Here is a 25,678-nt window from a genome sequence, read left to right as displayed (position 1 = left end):
TTTAGTATCATAAATTTTGCTTAATATATATATATATATATATATATATATATATATATATATATATATATATATATATGGTGTCCATTTTTGCTTTAGGAAATGAAGCTACTGTTGTTATTAGTATGATGTTTCTTTACAGTGCATACTGTTTAAATACGGGAGAACACATGTGCACAGATCGGGTTAGAATATAACCCCAGACAATATCTAGAGTCAGGGTGCAAAGTAAAAAGGGGATAGATTTTTGAGCCAGCTGTTTGAGTTTCCATTTCTTCAGCAGTTAGGTGCAGCATTTGAGCTCTTTATAAGTAGTAGGACAAACAGATGTCAAATATTCAGCACATTACTTGTTACATAGTACTTGTCCCCAAATAATGGCAGTAGTTATTACTAGCATATAGAGAAAATGCACAAAGACGTTTAGAATTTAAATAGGTGAAATGCTACCAAGAAGATGATTTTTAAATTATCTGACTCAGTGCCAACAGTTGCCATGTATTTTATTGAAAATTTCTTGGACTGACTGATTCAGAATTTTTTTGGAATCCCTTGGAGAACTGTGTGCTTTTCAGATCAGTGGTTATTGATAGCCTCAAATAAATTGAAAAGGAAAAAGGGATTATGTGCTGTGTGTGTTTGGGGTGAGATGGAGTAGCTGTCATTTGAAAACCATCATAAAACTGTGTTTCTTAACAGGAAACAGGACATTTCATTTGGCCATGTGTACATGATCATTAATCAATGACCTCAATTTTTCTGTGGAAAATTGTATAAAGTTTGTTTTATTTTAGGTTCCATGTAAATATTTTTATTTTGAAAAAACACACAACTGTTTTTCAGATGACTTTCAGTGGTTCCGATATTTAATTATAAAACCGCTCTCACTATGCCAGGTGTCTCTCCGTGGGGTGATAAAATTAGTTGATTAGTTTATATTGTAACTAGCTCCGTGTATGTATGTGCATAATTTATCTTTCTATTTTATATTAAAAAAATACTCTGCAATAAGGAACATAAAGCAGAAATGACCTCAAGCAATGCTAGCTTGGAATGCTTATAGGGTCACATGATGGAACGAGTATAAAGAAGTTTTATGGTTTCCACGGATTTAATAATGCTTCCTGTATTTGTGACCTCAACATTGCCAGTACAGAATATTCTCAAAGATTAGTTCATAAAGGAAATAGTAGGTGATTTTGTAAAAAAATCTGCAAGACAGATGCAAAATTGTCTTTACTGATGTTGCACAGTATCATATCAATTCAAAAAAATGATGTATCTCTAATAATTGAGAAAGAATGAACACACGTGGATGCCTCTAAAAGTGGCTTCATGATGTCAAAACACATTGATGTTGGTGATTCGAATTATAACTAGCCTTCTCCCCAGGGCAAAAAGGTCACCCTCATAGTATTTTTTAGGGTTAGTAATAAATAAATAAATCAAACTTTATTGGCTATTAGGTGTGGTTTATGGATATGGTTAGACAAATTATAATGCATCTAAAATTTAATTCCTACATTTACAAAATGGGGATATTTGTAAATGTAGGAATTAAATTTTAGATGCATTATAAGGCTAGGTCACTACCACATGTTAGTGGCTATTTCTGACTCATAAAGGACTATGGACAGAAAGCCCTGTGCAAAATTCATGTAGATGACCTATATCTTAATATCAAATCATCTCTGTTACAGTTCCATCTAAAACATTTTTAAAAAATATTCTTTTATTGATTTCAGAGAGGAAGGGAGAGGGAGAGAGAAAAATATCAATGATGAGAGAAAAATTATTCAGCCAATTATTGATTGGCTGCCTCCTGCACACCCCACATTGGGGATTGATCCTGCAACCTGGGCATATGGCCAGACTGGGAATCGAACCATGACCTCCTGGTTCATAGGTTGATGCTCAACCACTGAGCCATGCCGGCTGAGCTAAAACATTATTTTTAAGGTACGAAAGTAGCAGGGACTTTTTGAAGTGAAGCATGCTCACACTTGCACTTTCTACCTGCACAGGGATGTTGCTGTTCAGACGGTCCTCCAACAGCAGTTATGCCCATGATAGCTGGAATGAACAGCTGTGGTTAAACCACATCTAGCTGACAGCATGTGCCTGAGCCTAGTAAATGACTATTTTGGAAACTTTTGCAGTAAAACATGATAAGTCTGCACACAAAAGCAAAACTCCCCAAGGTGTTGCCACTTTGAGAGTATTCTTAGCTATGAAAAATTCAAATTTATCAAAGAAATTGCATTCTGAGCATATCAGGAAAATGAAGTTGTTTACTTTGGAAATTTAGTACAGTTCTTCTAAACAATGAGCTCCTCCATATAAATATGTGATTTCTTTAAAATGTGGGAAGGATGTATATAAATAAACTGATATAAGTATTGTGTTAGGTATGACAGTGTCAAAAATAAATTAGTTTTTGCCCTCATTGGTTTGGCTCAGTGATTAGTGTTGGCCCTCAGACTAAGGATTGCAGGTTTGATTCCAGTAACCAATTGATATGTCTCTCTCACACCAATGTTTCTCTCTGTCTCTCCCCATCCCTTCTACTCTCTCTAAAAATCAATGGAGCCAGGACTGGTTTGGCTCAGTGGATAGAGCGTTGGCCTGGGGACTGAAAGGTCCCAGGTTCGATTACAGTCAAGGGCATGTACCTTGGTTGTGGGCACATTCCCAGTAGGGGGTGTGCAAGAGGCAGCTGATCGATGATTCTCTCTCATCGATGTTTCTAATTCTCTATCCCTCTCTCTTCGTCTCTGTAAAAAATCAATAAAATATATTTTAAAAAAATCAATGGAAAAACTATCCTTGGGTGATAATTAACAAAAATAAGGTGTATTATTTTTTTTCCCCATCAAATTTGAAAAAGATTTTATATAAGATGACTGGACAAATGACAGGGAATGAAAAAGAAGAGAAAGTCATCTATAAAGTCATTTCTGTAGGTTTTAATGATTAATCATTTGGTCATTATATTATGTTATATTTATTTTATGGAAGAAAAATATGGTGCAAAAAAGTTAACTTGCTCATGGTTAATTTGACTTAGGAGGAAGTTGGTCAGAAGATAACTCCATATATGTCCAAAATGAGCCATATGTCTTTTGAGGCTGGCAGGAAGCTGGGAAAATGTTAAATTCTTTTGAAAATTGTTGTTAATTATAGCCAAAACTGGTTTGGCTCAGTGGATAGAGCGTTGGCCTGCTGACTGAAAAGTCCCGGGTTCAATTCCGGTCAAAGGCATGTACCTTGGTTGTGGGCACATCTCCAGAAGGGGGGTGTGCAAAAGGCAGCTGGTCGATGATTCTCTCTCATCGATGTTTCTAACTATCCCTTTCTCTTCCTCTCTGTAAAAATATATTTTAAAAAATAAAATGAAATTAAAAAATTGTTAATTATGGCAGGTTTCTTTAGTAGATATAAAGCAAACTTTTGTAGAACCATTTTTATAAAGCTTAGTCATATCAACATTTTTAAATGTGTACATGAATTTTAATGAGAAATATTATTAGATTTCTCAGTTTATTAAGTTATCTCATGACACTTTTGGCAAAACTTTTGTTTCTTGCCTTTATATATATATTTATACACAAAAGAAACTGTATGTAGTGCAAAAATCTTCCTCTCTGCTTTATGGAACGCTGATGAATGCAGTCTTTAAGGATGAGTATTTGATCTAGAGGATATCTTAAGAAAGGTATAAGGGAAATATACATTATTTCTGATGAATAGTATTCAGGAGTTCAAATATTTACTTTGTCTGGTGTTTTTTGTTTTTGTGGTTTTGGTTTTTTTGTGGGTTTGGTGGGGTTTTTTTGGTCTGGTGTACTTAAAGAAATATTTTGATTTAAATAAAGGTTGACCATCTTATGTAATAAAAGGCTAACATGCATATCAATTGAATGGCAGAACGACTGGTCACTATGATGTACACTGAACACCAGGGGCAGACGCCCAACACGGGAGCTGCCCCCTGGTGGTCATTGCACTCCCACAGGGTGAGTGCCACTCAGCCAGTATCTGTGAGCCCTGGCAGGAGCCTCCCCTTCCTTCACAGCAGCACTAAGTTGGATATTCCCCCAGGGCTCCTAGACTACGAGAGGACAGAGACTGGGCTGAGGCTCCCCCACCACTACCAAGTGCACAAATTTTGTGCACCAGACCTCTTGTATTATATATAAAATGGTTTTTTAAATGAGCTGCTAAATAAAAGTCCTGCCTTTTCAAGCTATATGTAGGAATAGCTCAATGTCAGAACTAAAAGTATCTACAAAGATCAGTAGTAAAGGCAAAAGTGGTGTGTGTGTGTGTGTGTGTGTGTGTGTGTACACTCAGAGAGAAAGAAAATGTGAACTTTTAAAATATAACTTGAGTTCTGAAATGGGAAAGAAAATAGTGTCTGTGGCTGGGTGACTTTGGCCTAAACTTCTTTCTGGGAGTAACTCAATAACCCACTGGCATCTAGTCTGAGATTCCAGCTACAGGAATTCTGGAGCTGGAAAGGACCAGTTGCTTACACAGAGTCTAGCAAATGATAATTTATAGCTAACATGCTTCTATGGTGATTCCTGCGTGCCAGGCCTCCAAGTGCTTAGGCTCAGTCATTTATTGAATCCTCACAGCACAGGTTTTCAATAAATGATGAGTGAATGGAAAATGTAGGAGACTGTACTTTCACTAACACCTCAAAGAAAAATAGAAAATTTCTTGCAGAGCTTGAAAACATGAGTATAAAGAACACTCACTAAGCTCCAGTGAGGTTATGGGGGAAAAGAATGTTCATTTGGGTAAATTCTTAGTTTTTAATCATCAAGTGTGGTATTTAATTTACCTTAGGTAGTGTTCATCAGTGTTAACTGCCAGGGATGATTGGTTAGATTCCAACAATCCTCCCAAACCTTGTGAGTTTTGTTGTAACTATTTCTCGAAATAAAGTGATTCTAAGGTTAGCTGAGAAAATTTTCAGTTAAATATTAATAAATTCCAACTGATGGTGGCAGTATTTTTTTGTTTTGTTTTTAACTATTGCATTTTTCAGCATTGTGATAATAATGCACTATGGAACATGAAACATATTTCTATTACATGTCCAATAACATACTGTCTCTTTCTCATTGAGCTTGAAAACATGACCTTAAAATCTTTGGGGGCAGAAGGGCAGCCAGGCTAGTCTCTACTACCAGATCAACAAAGTATTTACTTGTAGGGGGCTGTTTCTCTGTTTTCCGCAACCTGCACGGAAAACGACAGGTACCTGAGTGGAGGAGCTGGGGGTTAAGAAATTAAAGAAGAAAAAAAAGAAAGAGATCAAGAGGCAGAAATAGATTCATCAAGCTCGGACCCGGGTTGGGGGCTGCCACTCTGATGGAGAGACTGTCAACCAACCACCACAGACAACACAGCGCATTTATTGATTTCCAGAGGGGGGGTTAAGGTCATAGAAGTTTTGGGTGTGCCAGATCCTATTCATTCCTCATTCCTGGGATTTAGCATATCAAGACCTGGGTTAGTCAAGGTCCTATTCATTCCTCATTCCAAGCACATGGATAAAGATAAGAAATCTGTACTGATTACGAGTCTCTGACTTTTTGGGGGACGGCCTTGCCAGTCACCTCGGACACAGCTGACATTAATTTAAAGGTCATCCATGTGCATTCCCAAGGGGGCCCTCTACATTTACTTAGTGGTATCAGAAATATCAAAGCATCCACACTCATTGTACTTCTGTTCAAAATAGAGTTTATTGATTAGCTAGTAATTTTATAAATGCTAATCATTAATTAATAAATCAAAGATTATCAAATGCCTGTTCGTATATGACTTACATCTTTTGTGTAGTATTTTTTGGTAAATTTTACTCAGACCATCAGTTACTGCCTCCCTAGGTTCTATGTTATCCTATTGCCCCCAGGTTTACACATGGGTGCCTGTGCTAGCGTTTACCCCTGACTCCCAGTCCCTATGCAGCTCATTTGCCTCTTGGACCCAATTTCCCTAGGCACGGGTTCCATGCCATCTCTTTTCCATTAGTGTTGTAGCTGGGCCATGTCAGTGCATGTCAGGCTCTTTCCCCTAATAGAAACAACTTCCAAGTTCCCCCCTTTCAGTAACCTTGGCCGATGTGTACTGTCAATAAAATTTAATAATGATACTGTTATTCCAATTTATGGGAAATTTTTTAAGCTTTTGTAAACATAGCATCTGCTTACTCTAAGTTTAATGTAGTATCGTTTCAAAGAACATAGGAGGTTATTGGGGAAATAAAATCCATGTTTGAAAAATTGATTTATTTTTTTCCTCTTGTGCGTAAAACCTATTTCTATGACTTTTTGGATAGTAGAAATTACATTTGGAATTAGGAAAGCCTTATTCACCTCGATATTCCCTGTTCTTAACAAAGTGTCTAACATAGCAGGTACTTAGTAAGTATTTATAAAATTAGAATTGAAATCTTAACAGTGAAAATATTTCTTCTTTTAAGCAGTCTTTACAGTTCTTAGCTTAACATAGCTCTGTAATTCTGGTATTTGTGGTTGGAAATAGGCATAGAGAAGTAGATTGTGGTCTATATAAAAGGCTGGATCCATGTCCCTCTATTAGATTTAGAGCTCTTATAACTGCTGTTGCCTTTCATGGAGGGAATTCTTAGGAAAGATGAGTGGCTGATGGATACTTAACAGAAGAGTCCTATGAGACTTGAATAAATACTTAGTGACTGAAAATTCATTAGATAGTTATATTTTCATTTGATATATTTAAGTTAATTTTTGAAAATCATACTATGTGGCACATATCTACCTGACTCGTGTCTATAAAAGATAATCAGTAGAAAGCATTTTGGTGTTCAGTAATTGCATGTATCGATTGATGCCTTTTAAAATCATTGAGCTATTGAGTAATGTTCCCCAGTTGGCCTTCTGCAGTGAGTGACTGGATTAAATGCAAATGTAGGTAGAAAGATGAAGGCTTTATATCCTGACTTTGAACACATTGTTTTAATATCTGATATTTATCGCTGAGCTATTATACATGTAAAATCGTAATCGTTAATGCATCTCTGCAAATTTCTGTTTTTGAATATTCTTGTAATAGAAATCCTGCAAATACTTCACTAGCCCACATTGTCAATAAAACATATACATTCTTAACTTAGAGATATCGATATCTGCCTACCTATTCCTTATAGGGAAATGGTTATTCTCCTAAACTTTATCTGACATTTTACATCTTTAATTATTTAATTAAAAAAAAAAAAAACACTCTCAGTGATATACATCATGTTTGTAATGATTTCACACTTTTCAAAAAATGTCTTACTTCTCTGAGCTTCTCCAACAAATGTGTTATCCATTTACTTGGTGTATCATCCTATGTCCCTAAATAAATTCATTTTTAAATCTTTCCTTTGGACACCATGTCTCTAATGAAGTTCAGAAATACTCTGTATAGACTATATTAACTGTTACTATAATATCTTAATCTGCTTATTGGGTCGTGTCTGAATGATTGTGGGATGTAAATACATTTTGCCTCTTTGTTTGGGACTTGGAGGTGTCCAACCCATTGGTCATTGTTGTAAACCTGAATCACCTCCCTAGTATGGTTTATTCTGAACTATGGAATGGCATTGTATTTTTTGAGGGGGAGAAGAGATGAGGTCAAAGGAAAAAAGGGAATGTTGTTATTTTATTTTGACAATTCATTTGTATATTTATTATTATTCAGCAGCTAAATAGGACCAATATGCAGGCAGGAAAGAGAATGTTATTAGGATTGCATGATGTTAAAGTTAGCATATATTTTGAAATGCCATATGTATTCTTGGCCAGTAGTATTATAAGTGTGGTATCATAGATAGCATCTTTTTTTTTTTAATTCAAAAGAATTGGTGATAATGTATAAGAGCACAAGATAAACAAGTATTTTCTTAGTGACTCATTCACTGACTAGCACATAATAAGAGGAAGAGGACTCTGTAAATACTTGCTCATTAGGCAAATGTATGAGTGTTTTCAGTGCGTTTTCTCAGTTTTATGGGAGAGTGGTGGAAACACTTGAGGGATGTTTAGTGAGTCTGATCAACATTTATTTATGGTTTAAACATGAATAAGTAAAAAATTGATATTGATGTGTGTTTGTATAGATAAGTAAATGTTGTCTATAATTTATTCACTTCTACGTTCTTTGAGAGCATTCTTTTCTGACTTATCCATAGAGACTAGCAGTTACTTCTTTTATAATATACTTCATCAATTCTAAGATGCTTCATTTTTTAAATCTTCAAATATTTTGGGGGGCTATAAAAAAAAAACCTTCAGTCTTTTTTCTTATTTAAGCCGTCTCTTGTCACAAAGTTGCATTTGTGATGGCTAACAAGTAGTAGTAGTAGTAGTAGTAGTAGTAGACTAATTTGCTCTTGGTAAGTAATCTGTCATTTTTATTTTAATTGAATTAAATGCTTACCTGACTCCATCTAAAATCACCACACCCACCTATTCACATGTTGAATTTGTAATTATTTGAGGTTCATTGCCTGCCCATGAACTTTCAAATTTTCTTTTATGCTTTTTGGTAAATAGGACAATCTTCAGTAGTTTCTGAATTTAAAAAAAAAATGAAGAATCTTTCCTAATAATATATTTGGCTAAATAATGTACAGTATTATATAATATCACTTTTAAATGAATTTTTGGAATTCTTGATTCAAATTGTAATACTAGTTTTTTTCTGCTCCTTCCACAGCTTCCTGCAGATTTCACAAAACTCCACCTTACTGATAGCCTCCACCCACAGGTGACCCACGTTTCTTCTAGCCACTCAGGATGTAGTATCACTAGTGATTCTGGAAGCAGCAGTCTTTCTGATATCTACCAGGTAAGAAGGTGTTTTTCTTGTCATTTCCTTCATTCTCATGCATTCCAAGGAGCTTTATGATCACCCTAGTATGGTTTATTTGATAGAACCTACAAAATAACTATATGTGTTCATATTGTGTGCATCCACAGACATAAAGTGTTAATGTTTATGCTTCACACAGACATACAGTATAGTATGTTGTAGTTTGTTTTAAGTAGAACTACTATCTAATTGTATTTGTCGCTGCTATTACCAGTTATTAGAATTTTTAATGGAATTGTTACAGTGGAAATCTTTGTATTAATATTGACTTTATTAAGAGGAATCTTGACTTTAAATATTAATTTGAGGATAGGTGTATTAGGTTTGTGACTTTTTAAACTAAAATTGTAAGGGATAACTGCATAATTATGCTCTGATAGTAAGTTTTTCTTATTGAAGTCTTGGGAATGACAAAAAAGGAAGAGATTATTAAGATTAGATCATCGTTTTTCTTACTTATGGATGTAGTTACATGTTCAAAATAAATTTTTATGGTCCCGATGAACAGAAAAGGAACTGGAACTATGTAATTAAAAAAAAAAATGTTTTAAAAGCGAAATAATTTAAATTTTATTTAATTGTTAATTAATTGAGTTAGAAAATGCAAATTTAGGAAAAGTGACTGAAATATACAACAACAAAAAAAAAGCCCTTTTGGTGGGGTCTTTATATATTGCTAATATGGAATTTTGGATTGTTTGAAACAAAAAGAAAATAATACATATATACTTTACAAAGTATAGTGCTTGGCTTCTTAGGAATTCTGATATAAGACTGATTAAAGTACTTTTTTAAAGAAACATAGTTTTTAGGGTAATTAGACAGTGCTAAGTCTCTATTTTAGAAAAACAAAACAAAACACCAAAAGTAACTCAGCAATTAGAATACCATTAGGGCAAAACATTTTTAAGTCCTAAATTGAATAGATCTTAGAAAATTAATATTCTTTTAAGGAAATAATGCCTTAGGTACACACTTTTTTATAATTCAAGGGTATTGTAGAAAGCTTACAAGTGCAATTATTTGAAGATTCTTGACTGATTAAAAATTTCTTTTATTTTGCAATAAAATATATAACTAATCTGGCTCTTCAAAGTAACTTTTCAAATCTCCGCTTTAATGAATTGTTAGCTTGTATTTAAATCTTTAGGAAGTAATCCCATTTTCAAATGTTAGAGTAGGAAAAGGTGGGGGATCAGGGTAAATTTACTCTCCCTCCCATCCCTACCCCCATATTACCTATTTTTAGAAGTTTATATATTTTAACAGTTATTCAAGAGTGTCACTAAAGTTTTAATAATGAAAACAGTATAAGTTAAAGCTGTACTTTAATTTATATTAATTGTCTTCTAAACTTAGAGATGATTATACATTTTAAGTACCTATAGTGGGAAACATTTTGAGGTTGTAGAAGTTACCACAGCTTTCTTCACATATATACGAACAAGATTGTAAATTTATTTATTTTTTTAAAAAAGGAAGAAGTAAGATGTGTTTATAATTTATTTAAGACACATTTGGAGGGGAATGCTTGTTGTTTTATGTGCTCTTACCTTGAATAGTCTGGGGCAATGCCATAAGGAAAATGTTGATGGCACTTCTGCTATACTGAGCTACCACCAGAATGTCTCAGTATCCGGAATGTGGGTGAGAACTCCAGATTGCCTTGATGTGGTTGGAGCTTGCAGCCCGCAGTCTGACTTTATCTTGTGGTGTAAATGGAAAAGAGAATCCCCATGTATTTGATTCATTATAGTTGAGTTTATAGGCTATTCATTTCAAACTTGATGGCAGGTATGTCGCCTGTAAGATTATATATCCTTCATAAGGATATAAATCCATAGATGTAGATTTAGTTGTTGACTATTCGCAAGTAAACATTGAATAGAGATCCCAATAGACCCCATCTATCATCTTTAAGTCAGAAATTCTAAAGCTGAGAAGAAACCTGACAAATGCAGCTGGCTTAGTAACCAGTCTTGTATTTGAATTCTCTACTACTTTCCTGTCAATCAAGCATCCAGTTAATTCTTGAACAATTCCAGAGGTGGGCAGCTATCTCTAATGGCAGCTCATTTAATCTTTGTACAGTTCTGACTTAGGAGAAAGCTGTCACGTTAAAGTGAGTATGAATGTTCATGAGATGGACACAGAGAGGCTGAAATTGAATGCTGTGTATAAGAGAGGAAAGTGGAGAATAATTTTTCTGAGAGGTTGGGAGGAGGAGAATTCAAGAGCACACTAGAATAACTGGGTATAAGAAAAGAAACCCTCCTTTGTTTTAAAAGGGACATACCATGGTGGCTTTGGAGTGGGAAGTTTGGAAAGAGGTTCAGTCTGAGGGCTTTTGTTATTCTCTTGGAGAATTGAGCTCATTTGTTGGGGTGAGAGGTTTGGCTGATAGAGAGATTTAAGGGGAGAGAAGTTTTGAAATAATTGTTTTATAGAGTAGGCAAGCAAATTGACCAGGGCACTGCAGCTCAATTGAGTTGGTGCCCTTAAAGACAGAACGAATTTCCTCTGCCCTTTTAAGTAATTTTCTCCACACAAAGAAAGCAAAGATTTGGCTTCACTCGTGACTGACATTTTGTTATATGAGTGTAATGCGAAGACGGATGGAGCAACATGCCAGGCTCTTCCTAGCTGCAGAGCTTTGTTTTTGCCTTCTGACTGGCATGATTTCTCCTAACGTGATCCTTTTTTTGTCATCTTTTTTTTTTTTTAATATATTTTATTGATTTTACACAAAGAGGAATTGAGAGGGACAGAGAGTTAGAAATGTCGATGAGAGAGAAACATCAACCAGCTGCCTCTTGCACACACACACACACACACCCCACTGGGGATGTGCCCGCAGCCAATGTACATGCCCTTGACTGGAATCGAACCCGGGATCTTTCAGTCCGCAGGCCAACGCTCTATCCACTGAGCCAAACCAGTCCCAGCTTGTCTACTTTTTTAAGTACTATTTTTTCAGTGGGTTTTTAAAAAATGTAATTCCCCTTTAAAAAGCAGGTCCTATATTTTGGTTCCTTCCTGGTTAGTTCTTTTATTTAGATTTTTAATTGAAAGTATTACTACTTTCTGTCTTCCTATAAGAATGACAGCCTCAAGAAGTCGGAACTTCTCTGTTTTGTCTCTGTTTTCTCTCTAGACTCTGAGAGCCTAGTATACTGCCAGAAAATCATGGCCATGCAGGGCAGATGCGTTTAATGAATGTGACTGAAATATTAAACTAGGAAATATTAACTGAAGGTGTGAGAACTAGAGATCGGAAGTAATAGAGTCTTGAAGATCATGCTTCAATTTTTTAAAGCAAGGTGACCTTAAAAGCAGGTGGAAGCAGATAGAAGATGGATGGAAGCAAAGCAAGTAGGAGGCTGTTGGTAATAGAAAGCAGAAATGGCTTAGTTGGTGATATGAGACAAAACAGTTTCCAGTCTTGATAAGGTCCTGGCTAAATGGTGTTATTAACAGAGCAGTGACTTAGGTGGACTGGAAATAGTTGTACAGAAGTAGATCAATAGAACAGAGAGTTCAAGCAAAACAGAACTGATATGTAAGGATTGTAATATTAGAGGAAACCTCGCAAATCAATGAAAAAAATTGTGGATTTTTCAATAAATGGTCTTTGGGGTGGAGGAGTTATTTTATAATCTCACTTTATACCATAATTATGATTAAATTCCAAGAATTATCAAATTCTTATGGTATAATAAATGGTCAAAAAATTAATAATTATAAGATCAAGTGAGACCTGTAAAGTCAGACTATAACTCACTTATGGAAAATAATAAGAAAAATACTCAGCTCATAATATAACAATATTCAAAGGGCAAGAGTAGGTAATTTGCAAAAGAGATCATGCAAGTGTCTATACCTTCAAATATTAGTAATTGAGTATATGAGGCTGTAAATATGAAACTTTTTTCTATCAAATTAGCAGACTTTCTTATAATAAATATTTACAGATAGACATTCTTATACCTTTAGGAATTAATTTTTGGAAAGAAACCTAACAATTTACATTAAGAGCTTTAAAGAATTATTTTCTTTTAGGTATACACATATTTTTAAACCCTATATTTAAATAAAAATGTTGGTAGTATAGATTAGGAACAGTATAAATTATGATACACAAACTAGATTAATGGAAGCATTATATTTATTTTGAAATGTATTTTCTTTTTTTTTTCTTTTTTTTTTTGTGTGTGTGTGTATGATTTTTTTTAATTGATTTTTTTTTGTCCCCCTCCCTCTCTCCCTCCCACACATCCCCTCCCTCCCCAGAGTTTTGTGTCCATTGGTTGTACTTATATTATACATGCATATAAGTACAACCAATGAAATGTATTTTCATACTTTGTACGTATTGGTTTTGTCTGCTGTTTCTACTCACTTTGGTCTCAGTTAAATTAGTATCAGCACTAGCATTCACTCTAACTTTGAAGCTTAAATATATATCTAGCCTAAATTTAGGTACTGTTTGAGTTAAATATGAATGTTGGAAATTCTGCACAAAATTTATTTAAATCAAGAATTCTATTAAACAACCCTCTTATGGGTATCCATGTGTGGGATATTTAATAAGCAAAAAATTTTTTCACAAATGATTTTTAAGTACCTAATGTAAAACTTGTATAGTAGTTTTATTTTTCTTTAATTCTCACCAGAATACATGCTGGGAGAGAGAGGAACATTATTGTGATAGAGAGACATCCATCAGTTGCCTTTTTAGACGTCATCCATAAGGTGCCAATAGCACCAATGCTGGCTTAGATTCTGTGCTCACAGCCTTGGCATACTGTACCACAACAAGCTCTACTCCATTTTCATTCTAGAATTAAGAAACAATTCTGTGGATTCTGAATTAAATTAGGCGATTTGTTTCTGAGTGTGCCACAATTGATTCTCTCTGCCTCAGCCATGGCCTTATTGCTCTCCCAACTGGAGCACCTCTGCTCATGTTTGTTAAGTGGTATTTATTAAGGCCTTGCTTCCAGAGCTGTCCTACAGACATTTTCAATTGTCCTATATTCATTAGGTATTCTGTCTTCAATTATTTTCCCCCTAGGTTTTTCCTATAATGTACATATGTACTTTAGTTCAGGAAATGGTACCTAAAAAAGTGAAAATGTGATTAAAATTCTTTTTGTCAAACTTTAGAAAATGTTAACATGAGCTTAAGTCATTCTCTCTTTTAAAAATGAAGTGAAAACATGAACTTTCCCCCCCCCCTTTATGTTTTAACTATCATATGATAGCTTGGATAAGAAATAAAAATATAGAGAAAGTTATTAATCCCAACAAAAAATTTAATAGGGAATAAAATCACTCATTTTGTTGAAATAATTATTTTACATAGTGTTGGGTACATAACTACTTGATGTTGATACGTGTGACTTTGTTACAGAAAAATTGATATAATAAACATTTTAATATTTTAAACTAGATTTGTTCTTGTTTCTTTTGGATACAAAAGATTTACTTAAATATTGGTGTGTTTTTTTCCTCTGTGTTAAGGCCACAGAAAGTGAGGCTGGTGATATGGACCTGAGTGGGTTGCCAGAAACTGCCGTGGATTCTGAGGACGATGACGATGAAGAAGACATTGAGAGGGCATCGGATCCTCTGATGAGCAGGGACATTGTGCGAGACTGCCTGGAGAAGGACCCCATTGACAGGACAGACGATGACATTGGTAAGTTTGGAGGAGAACATGAATCTGAGAGCAATTCAAAGTCTTTAGAAGTAAAAGTATCCAATAGAACAAAACCCAACAATAGCAGGCTTGAAAAGCCATTAATTTTATCAGTTTCCTTATGTCAACAGTAGCATTTCTTAGAAACGTATTTTTGCACTCAATTTTGCTCAATTTCTTTAAGAATCTACAAATAAAACAAACTTCCCACATAACCCGTTTCTTAGCTTACTTTATGACAAAAAAAAAAATTAAAGGTATTGCAAATAGCATTACTTCTATTAGTTTTCTTGTGGGCACTGTTCCTCATAAGCTCATGATTTCTCTATATAAACATTAGTCAAGTGGCACTTGGGGAAATTGTCCCGTCGAGGACTTTGCTTCTGCTCTGATTCCATATGACTGAGTAGAAGAATTCAGCAGAATGTCAAATTGCAGCATATGAGCTGTGGGAGTTGTCTTTTTTTTAAACACACCCCAAGGTTAAAAAGCTAAGTAGTTTAAATCCACTCACCCTTTCCTTGAGGTACCTTATCCCCACCTTTCCCATCAGGCCACAGTGAATTGTGTGATAGGGGTTTAGTGTTTTGAGTGCGCCTTCTGCACTCTGGTTTCTCCTCAGCCTACTGAGAGTGAGAGCAACTTCTCTTGGAGTCTTCTCTCCACCACAGGTCTAGAGTCTGTAACCATACTTACCTGAGCCCAGAGGATCTGTCCTATCACTCCCCCAACTCACTTTGTGCCAGTATGTATTTGAAGAGAAAGTCAAGGAACTGAATCTATTGAGATTGCTTAGAAGACAGTATAGGCATAACTATGAGTGGCTGGTTGCATGTGTATTTGAGGGAGACAAACATTATGTCTGAAAAACACTTTTTATCATTTAAGCTATATGCATAGGCTAGGAAATTAAAGATGAAAAAGCAAAACCTGGGGTTAGATGTTAAAATATCATAAAGCCACATATAGACCTTGCTAGCTGTGTCTAGATGAATGTCATATGGTGATAACCATTGGATTAGATTGAGCACCAGAAGGTATGTACTGAGCATTTTTCCAGGTGTTGGCATCAGTGGGTAGGGAGGCGGATGAGGTCCTTGGTCTGTTGCAGTCTGAAGAATAAAGTGGAATTCAGGGGGTGATGGAGGTGGGGGAGTATAGTGAACAGGAGCCTGTTTTAGGGAGGTGGAGCCAGTAATTCCTTTTAAAGGGCTCAGAATCGAAGAAAGTGGCCTCTGATGTGAAATGAGTTCTGCATTAACCTTTTCTGGATAATTATCGCCTATATCTTTGCTGGAGTGAGGGGTTTGACTGCTCAAATGCACGCCTCTCGTTCCTTCTCTACAGTCACTGTTCCTCATTCCAAAGGTGCTGGTGGTTTCTAAATCTTTGGAGGGCCCTGCACATACATTGGAGTGGTTTTGTTTTACCCCCTGAAAACACAGGGCTTTGCTTTCTTTGATACCACATGTTCATCTGATTTCCAGTGTCCAAAATTATGTTTCACTCTCCTCTTTGTCTTTGCCAACTTCTTTTTTAAAATCTCCTTATTGTAGTTTTAAAGAGAGAATAAGACTAAAGTGTATTCCATTTGCTGTTATGTTCCAGAATCCTTTCTCATAGCATGTTTTAAATTAGATTGAACACTGCTTATGGACAGACTGATGTGGAAGTTACCCTTTTGTGAGCTAATGTATCTTCTCTTTTTGAATATGTCTGTTTTAGTATAGTTATGGAAGAAAACGATGACTAGTGTCAAAATATATGTAGCATGTCATTCTTAAAAATGTAAGGCTTTTACTTTATATCTGAGGTTTTTCTCCTAGCATTTCTGGAAAGCAAGAACTATGCTGATTCCTACAAAATAATGTACTTGCTGATATAATCTCTACAGTGAATAACATTTCCTTGAATACCAGTTTTCTTGCAAGCAGCAATGATCTTGATGCTTGCTCTTATCAAATATACTTTTAAATCATTAAAGATAAGGCCTAATTTATGTTGTTTGGTCCACAGGAGATCTTAGATCTTGTATCTATCTCCTCAAAATAAAACCACACATTAGAATTCTTTAGCCTTATCATTTTCTGTTACTGTTACTAAATCTAGTTCATCTTCCATTATTTAGTTAAAACAGACATCTTTCATATGAACTACAAACATCTGGATAATTGATATTTTCTCTAAATGCCTCTCTTCCTATCTCCACAAGAAAAGAAGGGATGGTGGGAGTGGGGGGAAGAGAGAAGAGAAGAGTATTGAATCAAATTAAATTGCTAATATTTTATCATTTTTAAAACTGCAAGAATTGCAATTTTCTCTTTGGGTTTCCCTAGATTTTTAGGTGTACCTTTGTTTCATTACTTTGAAGGAAGGGACTTTATTCATTTTTAGTCTCCCAACTCATAATTTGTAGGTAGCTAATGATTGAATGATTATTAATTGGATCTTTTGTTTTGAGGCCTTAACACATTAAGATAGAGAAAAGGACTCTGTTCCCTTTCAAAGAATTTCTTTTTCCCTAATCATATACCACCAAAAACTCCAAGATTTTTTAAAAATATATTTTATTGATTTTTTTTTACAGAGAGGAAGGGAAAGGGATAGAGAGCTAGAAACACCGATGAGAGAGAAACATTGATCAGCTGCCTCCTGCACTGCCTCTATTGGGGATGTACCCGCAACCAAGGTACATGCCCTTGACCGGAATCGAACCTTGGGCCCTTCAGTCCACAGGCCGATGCTCTATTCACTGAGCAGCCAAACTGGTTTTGGCTCCATAGATTTAAAAAACAAAACAAAACACATTAATATTGTTTCTTACAAATTGTAAAATTAAGCCAAAGCAAATAAGGTAAGCTAATTTTCTGAATTGGCTTCAGTTTCTGATCTTGTAAGTTGATTATTTGATTTTCCACTGTGTCACATTTACTAGGAAAAAAGTTTTTTAAAATGGCTAATATTTTTCACAAAAAGCAATATTCCATTCCTTTAATAAATCTTTGATAGTCTTAAAAACTCTTAGATGCCACCGGGTTAACCATTTATTTATTTATTTTTTTTCAACTGAGCCTGAAGAATTATGGACATTTTCTATTATTAGATACTTTCATCCTCCTTTATTATTTATTCTTAACATATGTGATGCACACATATTTTACATCATGTTGTATTTTTTTTAATGTTAGTCACTACTCATTTATCACAGATTGATTTTATTATCTACTAATGGAGTAGAAATCTTCCAAAAAGCAAGAAAAAATGTCTGTGCAAGGCATTAAATCATTATAGCAAGTATTAGTGATTATATTTTATACTTCATATTCAGATACTTCAAATTGTTCCATCATACTTGTGTTGGTAATTTGACTTATATTATTGTCTAAACATTCTGTGAAGTTGAAAATATTTCTGGAGATTTCAAGTCTCATATTTTTCTTAAGTCCATGAATCTTTGATTTTTTTACCCAGGGAAAGGAAAGAGTGAAATGGGCCTTAGCCGGTTTGGCTCAGTGAATAGAGCGTAGGGTCCCAGGTTCAATTCTGGTCAAGGGCATATGCTCAGGTTTCAGGCCTAGAAGGGGGCATGCAGGAGGCAGCCAGTCAATGATTCTCTCTCATCATTGATGTTTCAATCGCTCTTCCTTCCTCTCTGAAATCAATAAAAATATATATTTTAAAAAATAGGTGGTCTAAAGGTGATACTTTCAGACCTTATGATGAGTTGGTTGAGGGTGGGAGCTAAAGAAACAGAGGCTGGAAACAGCAGAGCTGTCATGTGTCAGTCAGAGGACCACAACTTGTTCATTTGCCTTTATGTTTTAAACCAGAAGGTCAGTGTATTTGTAAACAATGATTCCTACCTCTCATGTGTAATAAATATGGGTCATCACTTGCAGTGGTTTCAAAATTGCTTTATTACTGTCCCAGAAATAAATAATACAAACACACCAAATCATCCTTTCTGTAAGTGATGTGCTTTAATGCTCTTTCTTCTTCATTTAAAAAAAAAAACAAAAAAAAAAAACCAGCAGCTGGTTACAACAGTAAATTAAATTCTTGACACATCAGTCAGTCTGGGTCAAGTTGAAGAACACTGTCCTGTTGGACAGAGTCCCTGGATATCACCTATGATTGTGATGCGCCTGATTACCAAAGCCACCCTATATAATGAAAAGTCTTACACAGGAGGGATGACGTAAGGTCTAATCAGAGCAGACATTACCCAGCTGAGCTAAAGAAAATCACCCAGTCTGACCTAGAAATGTAATATACATGTATATGTATGTGTAATATACATTTATATGTAGAATATATCTTTGTATTCTACATTGTTTTTGCAATTAACAAACTGTATACAACAACATAAAATTTGTCATAAGATAGAAGGAATATTAATAAAGACATTAGTAGCTGTTTCATTTATTAAATACTAGAGGCCTGATGCATGAAAAATTGTGCAAGAGTAGGCCTTCCATCCCCCAGCTGCTGGCACAGTTTCCCTCCAGCACCTGGGAATCAGGCTGCCGGGACCCGGGCTTCCCTCCTCTGGCCACCAGCAGGCACCTGAGGCCTGGGTGGGATTCCCTCAAGCCACCTACAGGCACCCGAAACCTGGGCTGGCTTCCCCCCTGCCCTGGCTTTGTCAGGAAGGACATCTGAATGACATCCGGAAGACAACCAGTCTAATTAGCGTATTACCCTTTTATAATTATAGATTTACTCTGTGTTAAGGACTTAACCTTTATTGCATTTGATCCTCACAAGTGTCCAATAAAGACATATATATTATTTTTTAACAAATGAGAGAAATATGCCCTAATGAAATTACATAAAATTTCCCAAAATAATATAACTAGTAAGCATTCAAATGATGTCTGACATACACCTTCTGCTCTTCATCACTACCTGTGATGTCCAATGTGAACTCTTGAGGCAAATGGTCCTGAATCGTGTTACTGCCACCACCTCATTAGATGGCTTTGAGTCTCTGTTTTCTCCCTGTGAGATTTTTGAAAAGGACAAGCCTGGCTGGTATTGCTCAGTGGTTGAGCATGAACCAGGAGATCACGGTTCGATCCCTGGTCAAGGCACATGCTCTGGTTGCAAGTTGGGTCCCCAGTGTGGGGCATGCAGGAGGCAGGTGATTAAGGATTTTCTCTCATCGTTGATGTTTCTATCTCTCTCTCCTTTTTCCTTCCTCTCTCTGAAATCAATAAAAACATATTTTTTAAAAAATAACAATAAAAACAGCAACAATCATGTACCTCATAGAGCCATATTGAAGAGTAAGGAAAGAATTTAGTAAGTAATTAGTAAAGCTGCCTAATAATACCGAAAATTAAAAATTGAGACCACAGGACTTGAAAATACTGTGAAGTCATTCATCTCATCAACAGCTAGACCAAAGTAGAAGTGCTCTTCCAAAGTATCGCCTGTTGGGGGATCAAATGTGTCTTTCTTTTTTGTCCATCTGTGGGATAAGGATCATATATTGTCACTTACATGTTACAGTATAAAGTTTTAATTGACCAGTTTTCATAGATTTGTCTGATCCATTGAAAACACCCCTTCCTTGGTTCCTAAATCCTGGAATATCTTTAGGTTGAAGGCAGCTATTTCTGTTCACTGTTTTGGGCATCTGTTTGCTCAAAAGGCATTGGAGTGGACTGAAATGGCTTTCGGAGAATTCTCAGAGCTCTATTTCATTTCAGCTTATCCTTTCACCTCTTAATAAGCCTTAATAAAATCACAGCTCGTTTTCAATAGAAATTTCCCATTTGAAGTTTATTAATTTATTCATTCCCATTAGAATTTCAATTACAGTGTATACCATTGCTCCTGACACAACAAGGAAATGACACTATTTTCATAATGACAGAAATCTTTGTAGACCTGCAAGAAAGCCAACTTGTACTAAAGATACTTAAAGTAGGTAATTACATTTTTCAATAGGTCGAATCTTAGGGCATTTAAAAATACAGAACCCTAGAGCATTCTTTTTGATTGCTTCTTTTAAAAAACAATGTGATTTTTACAGAGTATCCTTCCTTTTCAGAACAACTCTTGGAATTTATGCACCAGTTGCCTGCTTTTGCCAATATGACGATGTCAGTGAGACGGGAACTCTGTGCTGTGATGGTATTTGCAGTGGTGGAAAGAGCTGGGACCATAGTGTTAAATGATGGTGAAGAGGTGAGTAAATATTTCTTCCACTTAGAAAGTTTCTGATTGAGGTTCTGTCAATACAGCAAATGAACTTTTCCCCCCTTAAAAACCAATAAACAAGTTTGAGTAAGTCAAGAGTTATGATTTGCTCATTATTATGTCAAAGTAGTCCAAATCCATTGTTTTATTTTCAGTTATTTACAATATTTCAAATGATATTGATAAAGATATTGTTATGTGTTAACTTTACAGATGTTGCAGCTTCAATGTTTATAATATGCCTTTTTTCAGAAGAAATTAATGTTCTTATTCAAGCAGTGGTGATCACTTTTTCTTATTTACTGCATGTGTTTTGGGGAACAGAAGAAATTTTCTCCTGTGTCTTTAATGTATTTTTATTTATTTCAGAGAGGGAGGGAGGAGGGGGAGAGAGAGAGAGAGAGATAAAAATAAACATCAATGATGAGAAAGAATCATTGATTGACTGCATACCTACTGGGGATTGAGCCTGCAACTTGGGCATGTACCTGTGACTAGAGTGGAACCTGGGACCTTTCAGGCCACATTCAGACACTCTATCCACTGAGCCAAACTGTCTAGGACCCCTTATGTCTTTTTAGAGAATTATATGCAAAGTTATATTGAGGGAGCAGAATGACATACACCCTTTGCTAGATATAAAAAATATGTACTACATACATGGTATGCTTTGTTCCTTGTTCTGTGAATTTGGTAAACCATTAACTTTACTTATTTGTTCCATCTTTAGAATGAAAAGTCTGCTAAATCATGTGTAGGGAGTATTCTGTCTTTTACAACTACATGATCATAATGTTATTTTCTGTTTTGTACTTATTTTTTGAATTAGCTGGATTCTTGGTCTGTGATTCTCAATGGTTCTGTAGAAGTGACTTACCCAGATGGCAAAGCAGAAATACTATGTATGGGAAATAGTTTTGGTGTCTCTCCCACCATGGACAAAGAATATATGAAAGGAGTAATGAGAACAAAGGTGGATGACTGCCAGGTATAAAATATCATTTTTTTTAAGTTTATTTTATGCTTAATAAAGAACATATATCTGTAGTTGTGGTAAGACTTTTATGCCCAAATAAATAGGTCAGTTTTTAGATTTATTAGTAAGATTTTAAAGTAGAGCTGATAATTATAGTGCTTTTAGTGTTATCCTGCCCCAGGAAATTAAAAATAAATCTTATTAAAGTTATTTGAACTACAAAAAACTAAGTGTTCTAGAAATATGTTCTCTTAAAAAGAGTGTTCTGTACAGATGGTATTTTAAGTTTTTCCATTAATAATTGATAATCTATCCATTTCATCAAAATATATGGGAGTAAAACTCACATTCTAAAAATAAATTGTATAAATAGATTAATAAAGATGATCTGGTACAGTTATACAGTGTTTTTATTTAATATAAACAAGATAAGAAATTAGTTTTAGAAGTCATGAAAATTAATCTTAGTGTGATTCGGTAGAAAGACTTGCTAGTAAAAATTAATTGCTGACATAAGGAAAATACTTAATAGCTAATCTGTCAATGCTGAGACTATGTTACTATTGATTATTTAAAAACATTTAATAATGTTTTAATGTTTAATTAAAGACTAGAGAAAATATTGAGACCAAATGTGAAAATTAAGTTGATTAATATAAATAGTGATGTCATGTACCCAAGAGAAAATAATACTGTGACATAAACTGCCATTGGCCTTTTAGAAGCAAAATCTTGTTTGGGTTTTTATTTTATATCATAATGCTAAGATCATCATGCATACTTTTATGGTTCAACAGCTGTCTGAAAGTATAAACCTCACCAAAACAATTCACAAATTGAATTTGTTATACCACTTAAAATTCTGTTTTACCTGAATTTCTCACTAGATTTGTAAACTTCTTAAAGCAAAAATAACTCTAATAAAAATGTAGATAAATGTTTTCATCTTAAATTTATTTTTAGATATCAGCTCTATTAGAAATTCAGTTTGGGATTTTTCTTTTTTTATGGCATTTTAGTTTGCTGAAGAAATGCCCAAACTAGAAGCAATATTCTTTTTCACTTTCCTGCATGTGAATAAGGAAGCTTGAAGCTCAGTTGTCACTGGCATGCATCCTAGAGTCATGAGGAATTTGCTTTAGATTGAAGTCCAAACTTTAGATAGAGAAACCAAAAGAGCCTGAGTCCTTAATAATATACACTGAGTGGCCAGATTATTGTAATCTCTGAACAGTTAGTAATCTGGACACTCAGTGTGTGTGTGTGTGTGTGTGTGTGTGTGTGTGTGTGTATTAGAGGCCCAGTGTATGAATTCGTGCATGGGTGGGTCCAGCCAGCCTGGCCCAGGGGAGGGAACAATGGGCTGTTGGCCGGCCTGGCTGCTGGTCAAACTCCTGGTCGAGGGGACAATTTGCATATTAGCCTTTTATTATATAGGATATCACTGAGTGGCCAGATGATTATGCGTTCAGAGATCATAATAAACTGGCCACTCTGTGTATTTGGTTCATTGAGTCAGCCAGTGCTAAGCCCACCCTTAGCTTTGGGTTTAATGCAGATGTGAATCCTTATGCGGAAGTTTGAATCACATATTCTGATAGTTGCAGACAAAAGCATATGGAATAAACTGGAGAATGTCATTTATATCTCTAAAAGAAAAAATGCCCAAACTGTCTGTCTAGACATTGAGAATTTTAAATCAAACTTATTTTAATTTTCTTAAATTCTTAGTCATGAAGATTCATTTTAGTACATTTCTCTTCAATATACATTTTTTTTCTTTGCCTACTTAGTCATTTTAACTCAGGAATATATTTCTTTTTTAGGAGATGAATGAGAAAATGCTAGAATTATGTTCTCTAAAACTAAGTATAAGAAAGAACACGGTTATTTGGAGATAGGGGAAACAATTTTCCTTACCTGTAAAAGTTTTAAAAAATAAAAATATTTTTGAGACCAAAGGTTAAGCACCATATATGGGGTTAGTGTAATGGCAATGGGTTTTTTTTAAGGAATTTTAAAAAATGAATTAAGCTATGTATAATTACTTAGAAGGAGAGACTGTCTTTTCAATTTTAACTTTTGATTCTAAAGTCTTAATAAAAAATTTAATGATATCATCTAACTCAGTAGAAGAAATAGTTTTGTATTATGCTATTTCTCAAATGTGAACTGCTCCAACTTCTTTTAAAAAAAAAAAGAAAATATAGAAAAGTATATTAAAAATTGAAAATCAGTTATAATTTGCATTGCTTACAAATAATTAACATTTTGTTATATTCCCTTCTAAGATCTTGATGTGCATATACAATTTTTCTAAATCGGTGAGCATGCAATTATGGGACTTTGGGTAAATTAGCAGCAAATACTACAGTTGTGTCCTCGTCTGTACAACGAGGATAATCATAGTGCCTTCTTTATGGGACGATTTGGAGGATAAATTGAAGTTTTATAAGGTTACTGCAAAATACTGAGAAGGAGGATGCCATTATAAATATTACAATATTTGGTTTTTTACCTTAAAAATATTTAATGTAGTATCATGAACATTAAGCCAGAACTCTAAATGTCCTATGAAAATAGGATTTTGGATGGCTTTCATATTTTATCTTATGTATACTATAATTCAACCATCCCCCCCCCCCTTTTTTTTTCCATCTTTTCACATTAAAAGAGGAAATGTTCTTTTTTTTTTTTTTTTATCCCAACATGATTTCTTAAGTAAGAATAAATCATTCAAAATTCAGGTGCAACTTTGGCCTTGGTTAATTTGTGTTATAAGTGATTTCTATAATTTGTTCTTAACTTTCCTTAAAACCACAAAGAAATGTAAGTAAATAAGAGTTCTAATCCCTGACATCCTGACATATATATGTGTGTGTGTTTGTGTGTGTGTGTGTGTGTGTGTGTGTGTGTGTGTGTGTGTGATGCAGGAGTAATGGCTTGATGTGTATTGTTAACTTTTTCTTTAAGAGCAGGTATCATCCTTAATGCCTGTTATAAGGAATAATGATTTGAGCTTAGCAAGTATATGGCTTGTTTTGTGGACCTTTTTTTTTTTTTTTTAAATAGACTTTCTAAAATGATTTATCAATATAATTAGCAAATTTTTAATATCTATTCCACATATCCATGTATGGAATTTCAACGTCTTTCTATTGAAACCATTTTTATTTTAAAATCTTGCTTTTAAGATTTTTTTCAAACTTTTAAAACCCACTAAATGGTGATTATGTTTTTATGTCTATTCTCTTTAAGATTACACTCCCCTCCACTAATGCTTTTTTAATTGTCAAAGAAGAAGCATGAGAAAGGACTCCTAATGTTATCAGCTGATTTTTAAAATTGTTGGTGTTTTTAATATAAACTGCACATAAATATTCTAAAAAATGAAACTTTTCTTGAGCAAGGAAGAACTACATTAAAAAGTAGAGAATTCTGATTAAGGTTCATTACTGCACTCATTAGAAAGTATGGGAAAGACATATAAAAATGTCAGTTAAATAATTAAAACACTGAGTTATTAGTACTGCTGTCTCTTGCAAGCACTTAATCATTAACATGTGACTTATATTTTATTCTAGTTTGTCTGCATAGCCCAGCAAGATTATTGCCGTATTCTCAACCAAGTAGAGAAGAACATGCAAAAAGTGGAGGAAGAAGGAGAAATTGTTATGGTGAAAGAACACCGAGAACTTGATCGAACTGGAACAAGAAAGGGACACATCGTTATCAAGGTAAGACAAATATGGTTCTATTTTATTGGCAGTCTCAGTTGTGACAACTTTAGATTCCTCCACCCAATTTTTAGGCATACTAGTTTTTCTTAAAAGTTATCACTTGTAAAAAGTCTTTATATTTCCTGATGAACAGCAGTT

At 34.6% G+C, this 25,678-nt stretch overlaps 1 protein-coding gene across 17 annotated transcripts in view; it reads left to right on the top strand.

The window, feature by feature from the left end:
* Positions 1-25,678, top strand: part of RAPGEF2 (Rap guanine nucleotide exchange factor 2) — a 226,943-nt gene that overhangs the window by 172,301 nt on the left and 28,964 nt on the right. For all 17 annotated transcript variants that reach the window (XM_045576278.1, XM_036424416.2, XM_036424411.2 and 14 more), the window contains 5 exons: positions 8,761-8,892; positions 14,440-14,617; positions 20,676-20,812; positions 21,654-21,812; positions 25,385-25,537. In XM_045576278.1, the coding sequence (XP_045432234.1) occupies positions 8,761-8,892; positions 14,440-14,617; positions 20,676-20,812; positions 21,654-21,812; positions 25,385-25,537 (759 nt within the window). The remainder of the gene's footprint in view (positions 1-8,760; positions 8,893-14,439; positions 14,618-20,675; positions 20,813-21,653; positions 21,813-25,384; positions 25,538-25,678) is intronic.

Source organism: Pipistrellus kuhlii, unplaced genomic scaffold (genome assembly GCF_014108245.1).
Source record: "Pipistrellus kuhlii isolate mPipKuh1 unplaced genomic scaffold, mPipKuh1.p scaffold_m20_p_8, whole genome shotgun sequence".
Taxonomy (NCBI): Eukaryota; Metazoa; Chordata; class Mammalia; order Chiroptera; family Vespertilionidae; genus Pipistrellus; species Pipistrellus kuhlii.
This window is presented reverse-complemented; position numbering and strand designations above follow the sequence as displayed.